Source organism: Rhincodon typus, chromosome 38 (genome assembly GCF_021869965.1).
Source record: "Rhincodon typus isolate 14 chromosome 38, sRhiTyp1.1, whole genome shotgun sequence".
Lineage (NCBI taxonomy): Eukaryota > Metazoa > Chordata > Chondrichthyes > Orectolobiformes > Rhincodontidae > Rhincodon > Rhincodon typus.
In genome coordinates this window covers 1,501,111-1,520,495 of record NC_063369.1, presented here as the reverse complement: position 1 = coordinate 1,520,495, position 19,385 = coordinate 1,501,111, and the positions used below count along the sequence as shown (strand labels likewise).

Sequence of the window (19,385 nt, the reverse complement as noted above, 5' to 3'; positions counted from 1 at the left end):
TGTACATAACTAATTGCTGCTCCTGTTTCAGTGCTTTCTCACTTAGTAATATCGTGGTCTGTTTGTACTTGGTTAGGAATTCTTTCACTTTCTCTCACTTCCTGAAATCTCTCAGTCTGTCTACGAAAGTCCTCTCTATGATCAAGCTTCCAGCCACTTTTCCAAACGTTCCCACAAAGGCCTGCAACTATTCATTTCTTCCTAGCAGTACATGGACTTTTTCTTCCCTACTGTGTAAGTGGAGTTGTGAGAGGATGAACTTTTGAATATGTTGGTAGTTGGAATGAAACAAAAGTGACCTGAGAAAAGGTTTTGTCTGATCTTTCATCTCTGGTGTTAGAGAGGCCAAAACGTCAGGTTTTTTTTCTCTGAAGTAGAGATTTACACCATGGGTTTTACAGTGAAGTTAAATAATTTAATGAATTATCTTTGAGATTATTGACTCACTTTGGATTCTGACGTCCATGATCTTCTCTTCAGCTCCAAGTTGATTAACAGCTGAACATTTATATACTCCAGTATTTTTGATTGTAGCATCAGAAATACGGAGGACTCCTGGAGGATTAATCACAATATTGCTTTGTTTGGGCTTTTCCCATTTCACTGTTGGCTGTGGATTTCCTTGGCTGTCACATTGTAATATAATAGTGTCACCTTGGCTGAAATAGACTGGAGACTCGGTGATACTTTTGTTATTTGCTAATAGAGCTGTAATTATTGGTTTATCTGTAAAAGAAAACGATTTGAAATTAGGAGAAAAGCCACTTTCAGTTAATTTTGTTAAAAAGCAATAATATCTTGATTTAATTTAAATGCTTTGAACGTGTGCGATGTGTGAAATAATTCTGTGCCCAGGTTTCTGCCATTGTGCAAAATTGCCCAGAACTGACTCTCTGCTTCTTTCTAATGAGAGTTTGCTGCAGAGGTTTGGGCCACCTGGAATGTGGGATTTCAATCTGGATCCTGTTAACCTGCAAAACTCCACAATGATCCCACCAATGCAGCAAACTGTTGCTCTACTTGTTTATAATTTTCCCCAAGGAAGGCTTGAATTTATTTAACAAAGAGGACCTTGAATAGACATCTGAAATCTCTGACATACACAAAAGTTATCCTGAAGGACACTGACAATGATATAGCTAAATTGAACTGTCTGTGGATTACTTATGGTGAGTCTATTGCAAGAGGGATTGTTGTGTGAGGAAGTGCGGCTGTGGCTGAAGAATTGGATAAGTCTGTAAAAGATGGACTTAGGAACTTTATCAGAGATATTTCAATTACATAGGAGGCCATCATATATCATGAACTGTATTATTTTGAATGGTTTTCCGAGATGGATTTCCCAGTGTTCCTGTGATGAGAAAAGAACATGGCGGCAGAAAGTGTTTTTCAGAAAGCAGACACATGGGAACACCATCACCTTCAACTTCCCCTCCAAACCATTCATCATCCTGACTTCGAAATATCTCGCTATTCCTTCAGTGTCACTGGGTCAAAAACCTGGTATTCCCTCCCTAAGTGCATCATGGGTCAACCCATACAAATGGACTGCAGCGGTTCAAGAAGGCAGTTTCTCAAGGGCAACCAGGGATGGGCAATAAATGCTGGCCAGCCAGCGACACCCATGTCTCCAACTGAATTAAAAAGAAAGTATTTTGATGTATTTTTGGTTGGGTTTCTGCTGCTGACTGTTTGCAAGTATTTTCTTGTGTATAGTCTTTGTTTTTGCTTACAACATATTCATTGTTCTGTTAAGAACATTCTTAATTGTCATTTGTTGCTTTATAAGACTTTCTGAAGAAATGTCTAGGCCCAAAACGTCAGCTTTCCTGCTCCTCTGATGCTGCTTGGCCTGCTGTGTTCATCCAGCTCTACACCTTGTTATCTCAGATTCTCCAGCATCTGCAGTTTCTACTGTCTCTGAAACAAAAGGTTTTACTTAGGCTCCTTCACATAATCATAAATATACATTCCAAAATAGTTATGGATCAACCTATAGGTTGATCTATAGTTTAGAGGAATTAGAGGAAAAGATTTAAACCAATTTCAGGCAGTAAAAGCAGACCTCCTTATCATTACAGGGAAAAATGAATCATAGATACAGAGATTAGCAGACATTGGAGTGTGGATTGAATGAACACATTAAGACACAACTCGTTAGCTAAAGAATTCTAACATTAGGTGTAACCACATGCCTTTGTTGGAACTGATCAAAAATCAATATTTGTTTGTATTTCCTGTAATGAGGAATTTAAAAGGTCCTGCAGTAATTGGCAAGTATCCAATTAATTAGCAGTTAACATGGTGAAGCTGACAAATGTTACTTGAATACAGTATTCATTGTGAAAAGCCTCAAGAAGGGAGATAAAAGTCTGGAAAACATCATGAAGGACCAGGGGTGGACCACAAGCCTGTTCATCTCTTTGTCATTATGATTAGCTTAATTGGAAATACATTGAAATTGCTGATTTAAGACATTGTATCAGAGAGCCGTTTACAAAGGGATAACTCAGCATTGCTGACCAATCGTAAACAAAGGATGGGGGCAACCAGATGTGTGCACTCTGAGCTTGAAGTGTATAAGTTATGACATTCAGAAGCTTTTTGTGTGCCTTATTACTCTGAGAAATGAAGCTATACTGAAAAACAAAGCTGCAATAAAGGTTACCTGATACATCCCACCGGACTCGGACTCTCATTGGAAAATATGAGATCTAACACTTCTCCCCCTGAATTGAAAGTGATTTTTCTTTCCTATTAAAAAAATCAAGATATTGCAGGTCCTGAAATTTAAAAGTTTTTAAAAAATGTAAATATTTGAAATACTCAGCAACTGAAGAATTTCAGGAGAGTAAAACACAGTTAATATTTCAGGTCCATGAAATTTCTGATCTGCTTTTCAGACCTGTATATCCAGTGTTTTTAGTTTTAAAATATCAGCATCTTCTTTCAAAACAGGAGATTTCAGTGTGATCCTAAACTTTAATGATACAAGCCCCTTATTGCTGTATTTACAACATTGAGACAAATCCACAAACCCTGTGCAATTGGAACTTACAGTAGGTTTGCAGAGTGACAGAGGAGTTTGTAATTGACATTGTGGTGTTAGAGCCCAAGTCCACTTCAGCCAAGCAGGTGTACTCCTGTCCATCATCTGACAGACTTGCGGTGAAATTGAAGACATTTCTCAACCTGTTATCTTCATCCGGAAGACCTGGTTCTTCTGTAGAACTTCTCTGAACAATCTCACTCCCTCTCATCCATGTGAGAATGAGTTTGTTGTTTGGATAGACTCTTGGTCCAATGCACTCCAGACTATATCTTCTGTTAACCTCCAGCACTTCAGGGAGCAATGTAATGTTTATCTCTCGATCTGTTAAAGGAGAATCACAGTTAACAGGATTCACAGAAATAGAGGACCATAGGACCTCATTAGAGAGAGAGGCTGGTGCTGTTTTAACCAGAGGATCATCACACCGCAGGTGATGGGAGAGGTTGAAAAGGAGAGTCTTTCATGATAACCTCAGTGGGAAATAATGTAGCTGAGCACCATGAAATCCTGCCCTTCCCAATTATTCACCCTCACCCAATGTTATACAATGGTGTGCCAATCAAAACATTTGAGTCAATCACATTTATACTTTGCCATTCATTATTCCTCATTATGAATCGGTACATTGACTTGATTTGGAGACTTCTCAGTTTGCACAGTGCTCAAACTGATACTCTGATTATAAAACTGAAATCATTACCGATATCATTAGCATTATTAAAAGTACCTATCAATTAAAAGATTTCCAACTGATGCTCACTGAAACAACTAACAATAAAAATTGGCATTTTACAGAGGATCCGGACATTACTGTATGTTGTTCACATGGTTAAACTCAAATTTGAAGGATATTGTTTATTGACCTGAACGGGAGGGAAGGAAATCTCACTACCTTTAAAAAGTATGAGGACCAGCCCTTAAAATGTCACAACATTCAAGGCTATGGGCCAAGTGCTGGAAAGTGGGATGACTGTCAATAGGTCTGTGCAAACTCAATGGGCTTAAGGACTGTATGACTCGCTGAAATTTTCCACCACTGAAATAAGATGACAATGTGTTTATTGTGCTGCTAAAGAATCTGTTCAGGTAAGGAAAATATTGACTTTATTTAAGAAGCATCTTACCATGGCTGCATCCTGCCACAACTTTGTCTGAATGCTCAATATTGTCAGATTGTACCAGTTCCTGGGATGATCTGTGTTGTGTCTCATAAGCAAATCATACAGTCATGGATCCTTTACATTGCAACAATGAGTGAGTGAGTGACTGTTTACACAATCTATATTGGATACAAATGAGCTACAAAACCTGATCAATTCTGTTTACCTGAAGATCTCTTTTGAGGTTATTTAGAATTAAACTAGGACATCCAGTATAGAATAATCTCTAGCCACATCCTTACCCTTGGGTGCTGCAGTGATACTGGACAGTGATGATGTCCTTACCCCTGATCCATCTGTGTAGGGAACACTGCTCATACATCCATACTACACCATTCCCATGCTTTTCCCAAAAGTTAAATCAAATGCATTAAAGGTGAAAACATAGAAATGTTGAATAGTAGAAAAATTAGCTATACAAAGGTAGTGATTACAAAATGCACAAGTACAGAGGTAAAAGTTGTAAAATCTATATTAAAGAAGTCTAACAGTTTACATATTGTTGGTGTAGCGTAGTGCTGGTGGTGTGTGCACTCTTCCAACTCTTATAGAGTCACAGAGCTGTAAAGCGCGGAAACAGACCCTTCGGTCCAACTTGTCCATGCCAACCAGATATCCTAGAATAAACTAGTCCCATTTGCCAGCATTTGGCCCATATCCCTCTAAATCCTTCTTTCTCATATACCCATCCAGATAACTTTTAAATGTTATAATTGTACCAGCCCCCACCACTTCCTCTGGCAGCTCATTTCCTACAAGCACCACCCTCTGCGTGAAAAAGTTGTCCCTTGGGTCTCTTTTAAATCATTCTCCTCTCAACTTAAACCTATGGCCTCTAGTTTTGGACTCCCTTATCTTGGGGAAAAGACTTCGTCTATTCACTCTATCCATGCCCTTCATGATTTTATAAACCTCTAAAAGATCACCCCTCAGCCTCTGATACTTAAGGGAAAATAGCCGCAGCCTATTCAGCCTCTCCCTATAACTCAAACCCTCCAACCTGGCAACATCCTTGTAAATCTTTTCTGAACTCTTTCAAGTTTCACAACATCCTTCCTATAGCAGGGAGACCAGAATTGCACACAGTATTCCTGAAGTGGCCGAACCAATGTCCTGTACAGCCGCAACATGACCTCCCAACTCCTACACTCAATGCACTGACCAATAGGTCTTGTGACAGTGTTACCTCCTTGAGCTGTGGATTTCACTTTGGCTGTTTAGTCAGCATGATGATTGGTATATCTGCTGTTCAGTCACATTGTCATCGCCTGGTTGTGCTGATTCATGTCTATTGTGAATAATTGGTGCCTTCCCTTAAATGGTTTCTGTTCCTGCCCAGTGTTGTTTTGTTGGGTATTGTGACTTCATTAGACCTAGGCTAACAGTGCATTCTGAATATCTCTGCATGTAACTATGTTCCCCTTGCAGGGTATGTGACTCAGACTGTTAGTGCTACGTAAATAGTTCCAGTATGTAATGCAGACTGGTCATGCACTTCCTTCATGGTAACTCAAAATGTCAACTCTGTTTCTCTCTCCACAGATGCGGCCAGACCTATTGGGTTTCTACAGCATTTTCTATGCTCATTTGAGATTTCCAACATTTGCAATACTTTATTTTCATTACTATCTTTGTCCTTCCTAGTTCTTGGGAAGCATCTTTCTCACTTGGTTTCCGAGCGTGAACTCTCTGGTGTTGGTAACTCCATATTCAGTGGTGTAGCTCTGAGATATAACATGGCAACACCAAAATCTTGATTCATTTTCCTACTGGTCAGGATGGACCATTCACTCAGCAAAACTGTCAGATCTGGGGTAATGTAATGAGGATATCACATAGTTCATACACAATGTTACATTGAGATCCCTGAAAGATCTGCCCCTATACTGCATCCCGTTGTTGAGAAGAATTTCTTCAGGTGCACAGCACACACTGAATATGGCCCTCAATGTATCTGCCATGGACCAACTGAAGTGTCCTTTACTTGTCTGACAACTGGAAATTCTGAAGAACAATCGACAATTAAGATAAAATCTTCTCTATTCCTGGTAAGTGGATCCATGGCAATTTTGGAGCAAGGAACAGATGAGTGTAGAAGTCCTGTACATTGCTGTGACTGGTGGCTCTGGTAATTCTTAGACATTCTCACTAACTAGTCACTGTCACTATTAATCCTGGGCCAATAGACTGTATTACATGTTGGTCATCTTGTCCATTCTATGCACAAGTGTCCTTGGCATAGTTGTGGTAATATGTCGCTGGTGGGAAGTTTCAGGGTTAAGTCCTTACTTTCCTTCAAAAGTAACACATTTGAGATATCAATCTCCTTAGTAAGATCAAAGGTGCCTGAGAGTGATACCTTTGTATCCTGTCAGGGCATACTTCAATGATAACTGTCCGCTGCCTTACACAGTGCATGGATATTGAGGTGGACAAGTTGCTCAAGAAGTGTCTGTTTGTAGATCCACTGGAAAGTCTGCATCTTGGACTGAGTTTGCCAACCAGCTCAGCATGTCCAAAGTGTCTATGTGGCAATCTAAATGATTGGTAATCCTATTGCATTCCAGGCCATCCAGCTCACATTTAAGCTTCTTAGTATGTGAACACTACACATCTGTAACATGCAGCCCAACATCGCCTTTAAAACTTCCTCTGGAATGACCCAATGTGAGTCTTGGTCTCTTCTGCTGCCCTGGGTACCTCAATGATCTCAGGGAAAGGCATAAAGTCAAGATCCAGACAGGCTGATGGTTCTGCCATTATTGGCTCAACCAGCTAAAATATTTGTGGTCTCTATGCCAAATTGCCGTAGCTGCATTGTGTTGACAATGTGTCAGTGCAATGAGTGGGTAAACCAATATACACAGTTAATTTAGTAGTTATCAGTTGAGCTATTGAATTTCAATGATCCTGATCCATGTCCTTCAGAATTCAGACTGATGGGATATCACACCCACTCTCGTGTCAGTCTTGATTTGCAGTGGTGTTTGCCAGCTTTGCCTGGGAAAACGTTGTTTGTGGCAAAAACTTCTAGTGAGTTGTTTTGGTCCCACAGTGTGTTGCATTTACAATGTGGGAAGCCTGTTCATTCATTGATTGAAAGATGTTCTATTCTAACACCACACCTGAAAGTTGCCCTCCAAGCCACTCACCATCCAGACTTGGAAATATATTGCTATTCCTTCACTGTTGCTGGATCAAAATTCTGGAATTCCCTCCCTAAGGGTACTGTGGCTCTACCCACAGCAGGTGGACTGCAGCGGTTCAACAAGACAGCTCACCACCACCTTCTCCAGGGCAACTACGGACGGGCAATAAATGTGTACACAGGCTTCTTGTGCACCTCTTGCTGCCATTGCTGTATTGCTGTGCTTGTTTTCTGTCTGTTCTTTTCCTACTTAGCCTGTATGCTTGGAGCTACATTTCTGGATATGAGGGACCAGTGCCCTCTAGTACCACACAGATCTTGTAATGTAGGATAGCTTTGCGCTAGCAGCAGAGCACACAGTTTGCTTGTTTTTTTCTGTCCGTGCTAATACTGTTGGCTGTGTACCTAGTTCTTACCATTGTCCAGCCACAATGGCTTCATATTTTCTGCCATCTGCCAGCAGCGAATCAATGATGTGACCTTTCCTTTTCCAAGAGGTCTTTTCGGAATGTTTTGATATGTGCTGAGACAATTACCAACTTCATTGTCTGCTCCAACAATATGACAAAAAACTAAAACGTACAGTAGAGTGATCTCTTGACACATCATTGTCTATGATGCTAAAAAACTGAAATGACTGTGACCTCTGGTCATGTGAGGACATCTGCCCTTTGCCCAACTTCAGGAACCTGTCAGTTACCTCATTCTACATTTGGCTATCATTTGTCTTTACCATTCCTCTGTATTTGTCGTTACCATCCCTCTATCATTTGTCCTCACCATTCCTCCATATTTGTCCTTACCATCCCTCTATCATTTGTCCTTACCATTCCTCTGTATTTGTCCATGCTCCATAATTCCAACTGAGCTCATTTCCTCACTTTGTGTGTAAAGTGGTTTTGGATGTCATTGCAGATTATAAACACATTCAGATTCCTTTAGCCAAGCACTTTCTGCACAGCCTTAAACATTTAAATTATATCATCATTGTATTTTATTTCTTAATATAAAAGCTTTTACTTACCGTATACAGTTATCTGTTCTGATATTCTGTCATGCTGTGATGAGCATTCTATGTAACATATTACTGAGAAAGACCACGACTGGATACTTGTGAAATTAATCCAGACCCACTGATCACTTTCTATTTTTGGATTATTTCTTGATCCTTCAATTACTATGTGAGGTGCTGCACATGGTGTACTGCAGTTCACCACCAAAGAGTCTCCAAACGCCACAGCCGGGGGGTTTGCATTGATCTGTATCTCCAATTCAGTCATTTTTTCCACTGTGGGTACATATCACAGTAAATATCATGATTTAGAATTCATTAAGAATATAGACAATTCTGAATAAATGTCTGCACGGGTTTACAGTTGAATAAATGAAAAATGAGCAGGAGTAGGCCATTGGGGCTCCTCAATAAGTTCATGGCTGACCTCATCACTTCACATTCCTGCCTATTCACAATAACCTTTCACTCCCTTCCTTACCAAGAATCTATCCAGCTCTACCTTAAACACATTCAAACACTGTTCATGAACAGAAATGCAAAAGATTCATGACACTGTAAAAGAAAAACATTTCCCTCATCCCTCTCTTTAAAATGGGTGACGCTTGATTTCTAAACAGTCACTGCTAGTTCTAGGTTCTTCAATAAGCGTGAAGGTCTTCCTCATATTCACACTATCAAGGCACCTCAGGAATTTATATGTTTCAGTTAAAGTACCTCTTACTCTTCCAAATCCCAGGAGATTCAAGCCCAGCCAGTTCCACATTTGCTCATTCCTGATTTTAGTCTGATCAATGTTCTGTGAATTGTTTCAAACACATTGACATCCTTTCTTAAATAAGGGGACCAATCCTGTTCCCTGTACTATAGAAGCCAGTGCCCTCTAGAACGGAAGCATAAGCTTCCTACTTTTGTATTCAAGTTCCCTTGCAATAAATGACAACATTCTATTAGTTTACCCAATTACTTTCTGTACCCTCATATGAACCTTTTAAAATTCATGAACTAGGATGCATCTCACAGTTCTGTAAATCTCTCACCATTTAGATACGCTTCTTTTTTTTAATCTTGTCTGGGGCAATATGCTCGAAATCAAGCCCCATTATTCCTGGATCTGCCACAAATGGTAAGTTTTTTTTAAAGTATGTAAAGTTCCTGGATTTACCTCGGAGATAGTAAGAACTGCAGATGCTGGAGTCAGAGATAACAAGGTGTAGAGCTGGATGAACACAGCAGGCCAGGCAGCATCAGAGGAGCAGGAAAGCTGACGTTTTGGGTCGGGACCCTTCTTCAGAAATGGGGGAGGGGCAAGGGAGTTCAGAAATAAATAGAGAGAGGAGGGGTGGGGCTGGGAAAGGTAGGTGGGATGGTGATAGGTCAGTGCAGGTAGGGAAGGAAGAGTGTAGAAGGAAGACAGAGGTTCACCTGCACATCCGCTAATGTGGTCTACTGCATTCGCTGCTCCTGATGTGGCCTCCTCTACATCGGTGAGACCAAGCGGAGGCTCGGAGACCACTTTGTAGATCATCTACGCTCCGTAAGTGACAGATGACAACACCTTCCGATTGTGAATCATTTTAACCCCCATCCCACTCCCTGGGTGACATGTCCATCCTGGGCCTCCTCCAGCGTCACAATGATGCCACCCAGAAACTGGAGGAGCAGCGCCTCATATTCTGCCTCGGGAACCTACAGCCCATTGGCCTAAACGTGGGCTTTACCAGTTTCAAAATCTCCCCACCCCCGGCCTCATCCCATGGCTAACTCTCCCTCCCATCCCCACCTCCTTGACCTGACACAACCTGTCCATCTTCTCTCCCACCTATTTGCCCCACTCCCCTCACTGACCAATCCCCACCACTCCCTACCTGCACTCAGCTATCACCATCCCACCTACTTTCCCCATCCCAGCCACCCCTCTCTGTTTATTTCTGAGCTCCATTCCCCGCCTCCCCATTTCTGAAGAAGGGTCTCCACCCAAAACGTCAGCTTTCCTGTTCCTCTGATGCTGCCTGGCCTGCTGTGTTCCTCCAGCTCCACACTGTATTATTTCCTGGATTTACCCGTCTTTTAGTCCCAGGCTGCATTTCTGTACCTAGCAATCATTACTATTTATTATAAATAAAAACATTCTTATAAACTTCTGATAAACAATTAATAACTGTTGATACATAAATCTACCAGTTACACCTTTAAACCTCAAAATAAACTCCCCATACAGACGGAAAGGGAGAAACACGGAGTATTATGGTCGAAGGAAACGATGGGAAAGCACTCCAATGGTTCTTGTTCACAGGGATTGCTGAAATGAGGCTTGTTAGTGCATGCTGCTGTATGATCCTTTTTCTCCAGCCAGTGAAGGAGGGTCACTGCACTCGAAATGTTTACTCTGCTTTCTCTCCACAGATGCTGCCAGACCTGCTGAGTTTCTCCAGCAATTTCTGAATTTGTTCCTAATTTGTAAAGTGTCTCTTCATCCCGGTACCAAAGAGAACACATGCAACGTGCCTCAATGACTATCACCTGATGGCTCTGTCCTCCATGATTACAAAGTGCTTCATATCGACCCTTGCCTCCCAGCCTGCCTTGATTGCTTGCAATTTGCCTACCAGTGCATAGCAGATGCCATCTCCCTAGCCCTGCACTCAACCCTGGATCATCTAGATAATAAAGATACCTACATCAGGTTTCTACTTATTGACTACAGCTCCACCTTCAACACTATAATCCCAAACAAACTCACCTCCAAACTCCAAGACCTAGGCCTCAGCTCTGCCCTCTGCAACCCATACCCACAGACCATAATCAGTGAAAATAGGCAATAGCTACTCCTCCACAACAATCCACGACTCCATCACCCTGCAAGGATGTGTACTCAGCCCCTTACTGTACTCCCCATACACACTCAACAGTGTGGCCAAATTTTGTCCAAATTCCATCTGCAAGTTCGATGACAACATCACCACTATAGTCCAGATATCAAACAATGATGAGACAGACTACAGGGGAGAGATAGAGTGCTTGATAATGTGGTGTAAAGATAACAACCTCTCCCTCTACATCAGCAAAATTAATAAGCTGATCATCAACTTCAGGAAGCAAGGAGCAGGGCACACCCCTGTCTACATCAATGGAGCTGAGGTGGAGAGGGTGGGGAGCACTGAGTTCCTCGGAGTGACAATAACCAACACTCTGTCCTGGACCTCCCACATTGATGCAACAGTGTACAAAAACAACTCTACTTCCTCGGGAGGTTTAGGAAATTCAGCATGTCCATAAGGACCCTCACCAATTTTTATAGATGCACCATGGAAAGCATACTGTCCGGCTGCTTCACAGCTTGGTACAGCAACTGCTCTGCCCAGGGCCATAAGAAACTGTAAAGAGTTGTGAACACAGCCCAGTTCATCACAGAAGCTAACCTTCCATCCATTGACTCCATCTACACTTCTCACTGCCTTGGAAAGATACAAAGGCTTAAACACAAACACCAACAGGTTCAAGAACTGTTTCTTCCCTGCTGTTATTAGACTTCTGAATGAATCTTTCCAATTTTAAATCTAATGTTGATCTCACTTGTTACATACCTTCTCTGCAGCCGTAACATTGCATTCCTCGCTCTGTTCTATTACTCAATGATCTTTGTATGGTATGATCTGCTTGTACTGCATGCAAAACAAAACTTTTCACTGTACTAGGGACATGGGACAATAATAAATCAAATCAAAACATTCATAACTTATCCCTGTAGTCCAGGGATCATTCTAGAACCTACATTGTACTCTCCCCAAGGCCAATATACACTTCCCAGGGTGCAGTGCTCAGGCTGCTCACAGCTCCATGTTCCTAAACCATGTTGGCTGATTACCTTGATATTATCTAATATACTCATGGCTTCTTTAATAATACCTTCCAATATTTTCCCTGTGACAGATGTTAAACTAACTGTCATGTTGTTGCCTGCTTTCCATTTTCCTCCCTTTTTGAATAAAGGAGTTACGTTTGCAGTATTCCAATCTAATGGGATCTTCCCTGAATCAAGGCAGTTTTCAAAAATTAAAACAAAAAAAACCAACGATCTCACTTGCTACATATTTTAAGACCCTGGGATGAAGTCCATCAGGACTTGGGTAGCTGTCAGCCGTAGCTCCAACTATTTACTCAGTATCACTTCTCTGTTTCACTCTCCATTCCGTTTCTTCATTTTTAGCTGTTTCTGAGTATTAATTGTAGACTCTATTGCGAAGACTGGTGTAAAATACTTTTTTTTAATCATCTGCCATCTCTTTATTTCCCATTATTGATTCTCCACACCCACGTTCTATGGGTCAAAGACACACTTTTGGAGGAACATGGAATCAGGAGTAGGCTATTCAGCCTTAGAGTTTGCCCTGTCATTCAGGAAAATCATGGCTGATCAAATACTTCAGTGCCTTTTACCCACCCCATTCCCATATGACCCGTTAGCCACTTGTATTTAGAAATCTCCTGGAAGGTAGCAAATACAAAGATTGAACATCCACAACCCTCTTGGATAGAGAATTCCAAAGATTTATAACCCTCTGGGTAAAAACATTTCTCTTTATCTCAGCCTTAAATGGCATTCCCCTTATCTTTAAACGGTGACCCCAGTTCATGACTCCCCCACTAGAGGTAACATCTTATCTACATCTACCCTGTGTGTGAACCCTCATTGATTTTTCATTGTTTTTTTCTGTTATCAATTTTGGTTTGGAGCTGTGAACTGAGAATTGTGAGCTGAAAATGGACTGTGGTAAAAGGAAAAGAACAGACCAAACATTTGCTTGTTTGCAAGGCCAGTTTAGAGTTAATGCCCATCCCTAATTGCCCAGGGGGCAGTTAAGAGTCAACCATGTTGCTGTAGGTCTGGAGTCACATGTAGACTGGACCAGGTAAGGATGGCAGTTTCCTTCCTTAAAGAACATGAGTGAACCAGATGGGTTTTTCCACAATTGGCAATGGATTTATGGTCATCATTACACTCTTAACCTCAGATTTTTTTTATTGAATTCAAATTGCACCATCTGCCATAGCAGGATTCAAACACAGGTTCTCAGAGCATTACCTGGGTCTCTGAATTAACAGTTCAGCAAAACGACAACGGAGCCATTACCTTCCCTGCTGATTGGCTGATCTATCTCAGCCTCCTCCTGAGGTCCCCAGCAACACAGATGCCAGTGTTCAGCCAATTAGATTCACTCCAATAATAACAAGAAATGGTTGGAAGTACTGTAAATGCTAAGGCCATGATAATATTCTGGCAATGGTACTAAAGATCTGAGCACCAAAACTTGCTGCACACCTTGCCAAATTGTTGCTGGTTAGCGACAGCACTGATATCTACCCGACAATGTGGAGAATTGCCCAAATGAGTCCTGTACACAAAAAAGCAGGACAAATCCAACCTGACCAGTGACCGCTCTTTCAGATTGTTAGCAAACTGATGAGGGCGTCGTCAGCAATATGATCAAGCAGCATCTGCTCAGCACTCAATTTGTGTTTCGCCAGGGCCACTCAGCTTCTGACCTCATTACAGCCTTGGTTCCAACATGGACAAAAGAGCTGAATTCCAGAGGTGAGGTGAGAGTGACAGTCCTTGATATCAAGGCTGCATTCGACCGAGTGTGGCATCAAGGAGCCCTGGCAAAACTGGAATCAATGGGTATGAGGGGGCAAACTCCCTGCTGGTTGGAGACACAGCTGATACACAGGAAAGTGGTTGCAGTTCTTGGAGGTCAATCGTCTCAGCTCCAAGACATCTCTGCAGGAGTTCCTCAGGATAGTGTCCTAGGCCCAACCATCTTCAGCTGCTTCATCAATGACCTTCCCTCCATCATAAGGTCAGACGTGGGAATGTTCGCCGATGATCGCACAATGTTCAGCACCATTCATGCCCCTTCAGATACTGTAGCAGCCCATTTCCAAAAGCAGCAAGGTTTTTGGGCTGGGGCTGACAAGTAGTAAGTATCATTCACACCATACAAGTGCCAGACAATGGCCATCTCCAACAAGAGAAAATCAATCCATTATCCTTTGACATGCAATGGTATTACCTTCACTGATTTCCCCCAATTTCAACATCCTGTGGTTAACATTGACCAGAAATTGAACAAGTCACATAAATACTAATCAAAAAACAAAGAACTGCTGGAAAAAAACAGAAATTTCTGAAGAAAGTCAGCAGGTCTGGTAGCATCTATGGAGACAAAGCAGGGTCAATGTTTTCATAAGACATAGTAAATTTTGGCCATGTGGCTGATTGAGACTGCTCTACTGTTCAATTAGGGGAGGCAATCGCCTAATGGTATTATCACTGGACTGTTAATCAGGAGACTAAGATGATGTTCTGGATTCGATTCTCACCACGGCAGATGGTGGAATTTGAATCCAATAAATATCTGGAACTAAGAATCTAATGATGACCATGAATCCATTGCTGATTGTTGGGAAAACCCATCTGTTCACTAATGTTCTTTAGGGAAGGAAACTGCCATCCTTACCTGGTCTGGATCACATATTACTCCAGACCCACAGCAATGTGGTTGACTTTTAACTGCCCTCTGGGCAATTCGGGATAGGTAATAAATGCTGCCCAAAACCAATGCCCTCATTCCATAAATGAATAAAGGATCATTACTGATATGTTTCTCAACCCCATTGTCCTGTCTTCTTCCTATATCATTTAATCCCCTTACCAATCAAGGATCTATCTATCTCTGTCTTATATATACTCAATGCCTTGGCCTCCACAGCCTTCTGTGGCAATGTGTTTCACAGAGTCACCACTCTCTGGCTGAAGAAACTCCTCATCTCAGTTCTAAAGGGTCATCCCTTCACCCCGAGGCCAGTGCCTCAGGTCCTAGTTTCTCCCATTAATGGAAACAGCTTCTCCATGTCCACTCTATCTAGGCCTTTCAGTATTATGTAAGTTTCAAAGACATCCCCCCCATCTTTCTAAACTCCATCGAGTATGAATCCAAAGTCCTCCTTATCAAAATGCATAACCTGACACTTTCCCACATTGTATTCCATCTGCCACTTCTTTCCCCAGTCTCCCAGCCTGTTCAAGTCCTTTTACAGCCTCCTGCTTCCTCTACACTACCTGTCCCTCTACCTAGCTTTGTGTTACCTGCAAACATAGCAACACACCCTTGGTTCCTTTATTCAGATCATTAATGTCTAACATGAACAGTGAACCCCGTGGAACTCTGGCTGCCAACCTGACAAAGACCCCTTTATCTGCATTGTCTTCCTTTTGCCAGTCAGCCAGTCCTATATCCATGCCAATACTTTACCCCTAACACCATGGGCTCATCTTATTTACCAGCACCTTGTCAAAGGCCTTCTGGAAATCCAAATAAATCATGTCCACTGGACCCTCTCTTGTCTAAGTTGCTTGTTACCTCCTCAAAGAATTCTAAAATGTTCATCAGACATAACCTCTCCTCAACAAGGCCGTGCTGGCTCAACCCAGTTTTACCACATACTTCCAGGTACTTTCGTAATCTCATCCTTAATACGGGAATCTGAACTCTTACCAACGACCGAGATCAGGCCAACCCACCTACAATTTCCTGTCTTCTATCACCCTCCCTTCTTAAAAAGGGATGTTACATTAGCTATTTTCCAGTTCTCTGGGACCCTCCCTAACTCCAGTGATTCCTGAAAGATCAGCACCAGTGCATCTACAATCTCCTCAGCTATCTCCTTCAGACCTTTCAGCTTTCCTAGCCTTAGTAATGGCCGCTACACTCCTCTGCTCTTCCATTTTCTTGTGTGTCCAGTGACCCTTCTTCAGAACTGATTGTAGCTAGGAAAGGGTTGGTAAATATGCTGAAGTAGGGATGGGAGTGGGTGGGGTGGAGTGGAGTGAACAATTGGTGGAGATCGTGTCCAGAGACTGAGAACAGTAGTTCGGCAGACAAAGGAATGGCTAACAGTGAACTGGAAAGAAATGAAAGCTGCTAATGGGGACCATTAGTGGGTGACAATGGGTTGGCTGTCGTGAAACCAGCCCATGTTGATGATAGGGCCTAGAGTGTGGAGGTGTGGTAAGGGCATGGAGTGAGGTGCTCATGCCCTAAAATTACTGAATTCAATATTGAGTCCTGAAGGCTTCAGAGTCCCCAAGCAAAAACTGAAGTGCTGTTCTTCCAGCTTGTGTTGAACCTCGCGGAAGCACTGCTGCAAAGAGAAATATTGGCCAGGGAATAAAGCAATGTGCTAAGTGGTAGGTAACTGGAATCTCAGGGTAATTATTGCCACCAGAATGCAAAACAATCAACCAGGCGGCATTTTGTCTCCCCAGTGTAGAGGAAGAGACCTCTCTGCAGACAGGCAGACACCCGAACATGCAATGAACAAAAGCTGTGTTGAATGTTGCCAACAGCAAAGATTCCTTATTAAACTTCATGTTCTATTAGCATTTCATGCAGCAAATTTGCTAAAAACTTTGATTCATGTCAATGCTGGCATGATCTCATGCATCAATAGATTTGCAGCTGGATCAATGTGGTGTGATACTCAAAATCTTCAAAGTATCCAAGCATCCCAATCAAACACTTTGAGCCAAATTTACTACACAAAAGAAGAATGAAACAGTTATGCCTATGGCAGTTTAAAAAGATCGTAAGGTAGACAGCAAAACAAAGTTTCAGCCGAGTTTTTCACAGAATTTCATAGAATCCCTACACAGTGTGGAACAGGCCCTTCGGCCCAACAAGTCCACACCGACCCTCAGACATCCCACCCAGACCCGTCCCCTATAACCCACCTAATCTACACACCCCTGAACACTACGGGCAATTTCCCATGGCCAATCCACCTAACCTGCGCGTCTTTGGACTGTGGGAGGAAACCGGAGGAAATCCACGCAGAAAATCCTCTATAAGGTACTCAATCTCAGAGAAATATCATTTCTATCTCAACTCTTCCATTTCTTACTTAATTGATATTCCGAGTTCTCCTTCTGGATTACTGGGATCGTTTTACCACTTCACTCTGACTATGCCGACATGAAGGTATTTCAATTCTAATGGCGTACACCTCTTGTCAATTTTAACAACTTGAAGACCTATCGGCTTGGAAGCTTCACAAAGTAAAAACATTTCTGTTCGGGTGATCGGTTCTCCTGACCTGAAAACGGTGTTCTTCCGCTAGGAGTAAACCGTTCTCCTGAACTCTACCCTCAACTCTTCGGAATTAAACTCAAACCTGCCCTAAAAGCAGCAGCACAAACATTTCATCGTTTACTAACCCAGACCCGCTGCTGGGCAGTTTACTAAATGACATGCCTCACATCTCTAGCTCCCTGTTCCAAATGACCCTCTGATATCCTAATACAACAGTTACTGCACAGAACTGAAACAACATATTGCCTCTAACTTTAAGAAAATCAAATGCCACTTATCACACAGCAAAGAAGGAGGCCATTCTGCCCATCAGGCTTGTGCTAGTGTATTGAAGATCCATTTGGCTGCAGCTGTATTTGAAAGTCGAACTGCCCTCTGTGTGAGCTCCTTTAAGTACCATTCTCTGTTAGATATGGCAATGCACACAGATCGTCAACGAAAAGCTAGGTTCCCTGTTAACTCCCAATGCCCAATCATTAAAGTGCCCATTTCTCTCAGTGCCAATCCTACCCACCTGGGTGCACAGGCTCTGCCTGGGACACACAGGGAAGATGGATGGGGGTGGAGGGGTGAGGTGGAGGGGAAGCCTTCCATCTCCCCCCGGGATCTATCCAGCTCCAACACACCCCTGTGACAGAGACACACAGACAGGTCCCCCAGAGTCGGAGCGGGCACCGCTGCCCGGCTGTACCCTCAGTAAACACAGAGAGAGAGAGAAATATTACCTGCCCCAGTGAAAACAAGGATTAAAAGAGATCCTGCTGCACAGCGCGGAGACAGTTTGAAATCCATCACTAAGTGGTCCCGAGCAGCCAGTTCTGGGAGAAATCTGGTGGGGGACACTGTTGAAGTTGTCACAACCGGAGCTGCCTCGTGTGTGTGTGTTCTGTGTGTAGCAGCCTGGAGCAATTAATGCGATAGGGGCAACACGGCAGCTTCGCCTTTTATCCACCAACACATTGCTTTGTTTTGATGTGTTTTCATCTACTTTCTAATAGCGTTTCCTCCTTTTTTTTCCACAGGGAGCAAGTTTGGTAAACTCACGTCAGGATTCCTGACGTCAACCTATTTCTCTGGAAGCGGATAATCATTAAAACTGTCTCGACCATAACTCCAAGGTATTTAGCTCTGGCATTACAATTCTGCGGAAAACCGTGTCACTTAGCGGATCCTGCTCAGATGTGTGCTGGTATCAGATATTCCAGGAGCCGCAAGTTTGGCAGAATCATATCTGGGTTCTTACACACCCTCTCAGTTCTCATTTCACAAATGCTGCAATGTGCGTTACTTTGGCAGACAGGACATCTTACAGATGTGTCTGAGCTGTAACAAATGTATTAAAACATTGAAAGAAAAATATTTTAAATTGATAACAGGAGACCAAATTCTTCTGCTGATCTTCTGCCCCATCATATCTGCTGCCTTCGGCTTTCTGGGTGACAGAGGCTGTGTGTTTGGAAGGTTTGGAATAAAGGTTCCAGGAAAGAATCTGGGCTTAGTCCACAGGATATTGTTTTATACGCTTATTGGAAAAATAGATTGGACTTTTCTGGTTCCCTGGGGACATAAGTGACTATGTTAGAACAATAGGGTCACAGATCTGTACAGCACGGAAACAGACCCTTCGGTCCAACTTGTGCATGCTGACCAGATATCCTAAATAAATCTAGTCCCATTTGCCAGCATTTGGCCCATATCCCTCTAAACCCTTCCTATTCATGTACCCATCCAGATGCCTTTTAAATGTTGTGCTTGTACCAGCCTCCACCACTTCCTCTGGCAGCTCATTCCATACATGCACCACCCTCTGCGTCAAAAAATAACCCCCTGGGTCCCTTTTAAATCTTTCCCCTCGCACCTT

At 42.5% G+C, this 19,385-nt stretch overlaps 1 protein-coding gene across 1 annotated transcript; it reads right to left on the bottom strand.

Moving 5' to 3' along the window:
- Positions 1 to 45: 45 nt before the first annotated feature.
- On the bottom strand, positions 46 to 18,642 carry LOC109922868 (intercellular adhesion molecule 2). The gene is made up of 4 exons (XM_048617893.1): positions 18,250 to 18,642; positions 8,385 to 8,648; positions 3,059 to 3,373; positions 46 to 726 (listed from the first exon to the last, which is right to left on the bottom strand). The coding sequence occupies exons 1-4, from the start codon at positions 18,314 to 18,316 to the stop codon at positions 416 to 418; spliced, it is 957 nt and encodes a 318-aa protein (XP_048473850.1). The 5' UTR covers positions 18,317 to 18,642; the 3' UTR covers positions 46 to 415.
- Between the last annotated feature and the right edge of the window lie 743 nt (positions 18,643 to 19,385).

Coding starts and splice junctions, on each gene's coding strand:
- LOC109922868 (XM_048617893.1), bottom strand. CDS start 18,316: ATGGATTTCAAACTGTCTCCGCGCTGTGCAGCAGGATCTCTTTTAATC. Junction 3,374..8,384: donor AGAACAGATAACTGTATACG/GTAAGTAAAAGC, acceptor CTCCTTTAACAG/ATCGAGAGATAAACATTACA. Junction 727..3,058: donor TGTCACTCTGCAAACCTACT/GTAAGTTCCAAT, acceptor TTTCTTTTACAG/ATAAACCAATAATTACAGCT.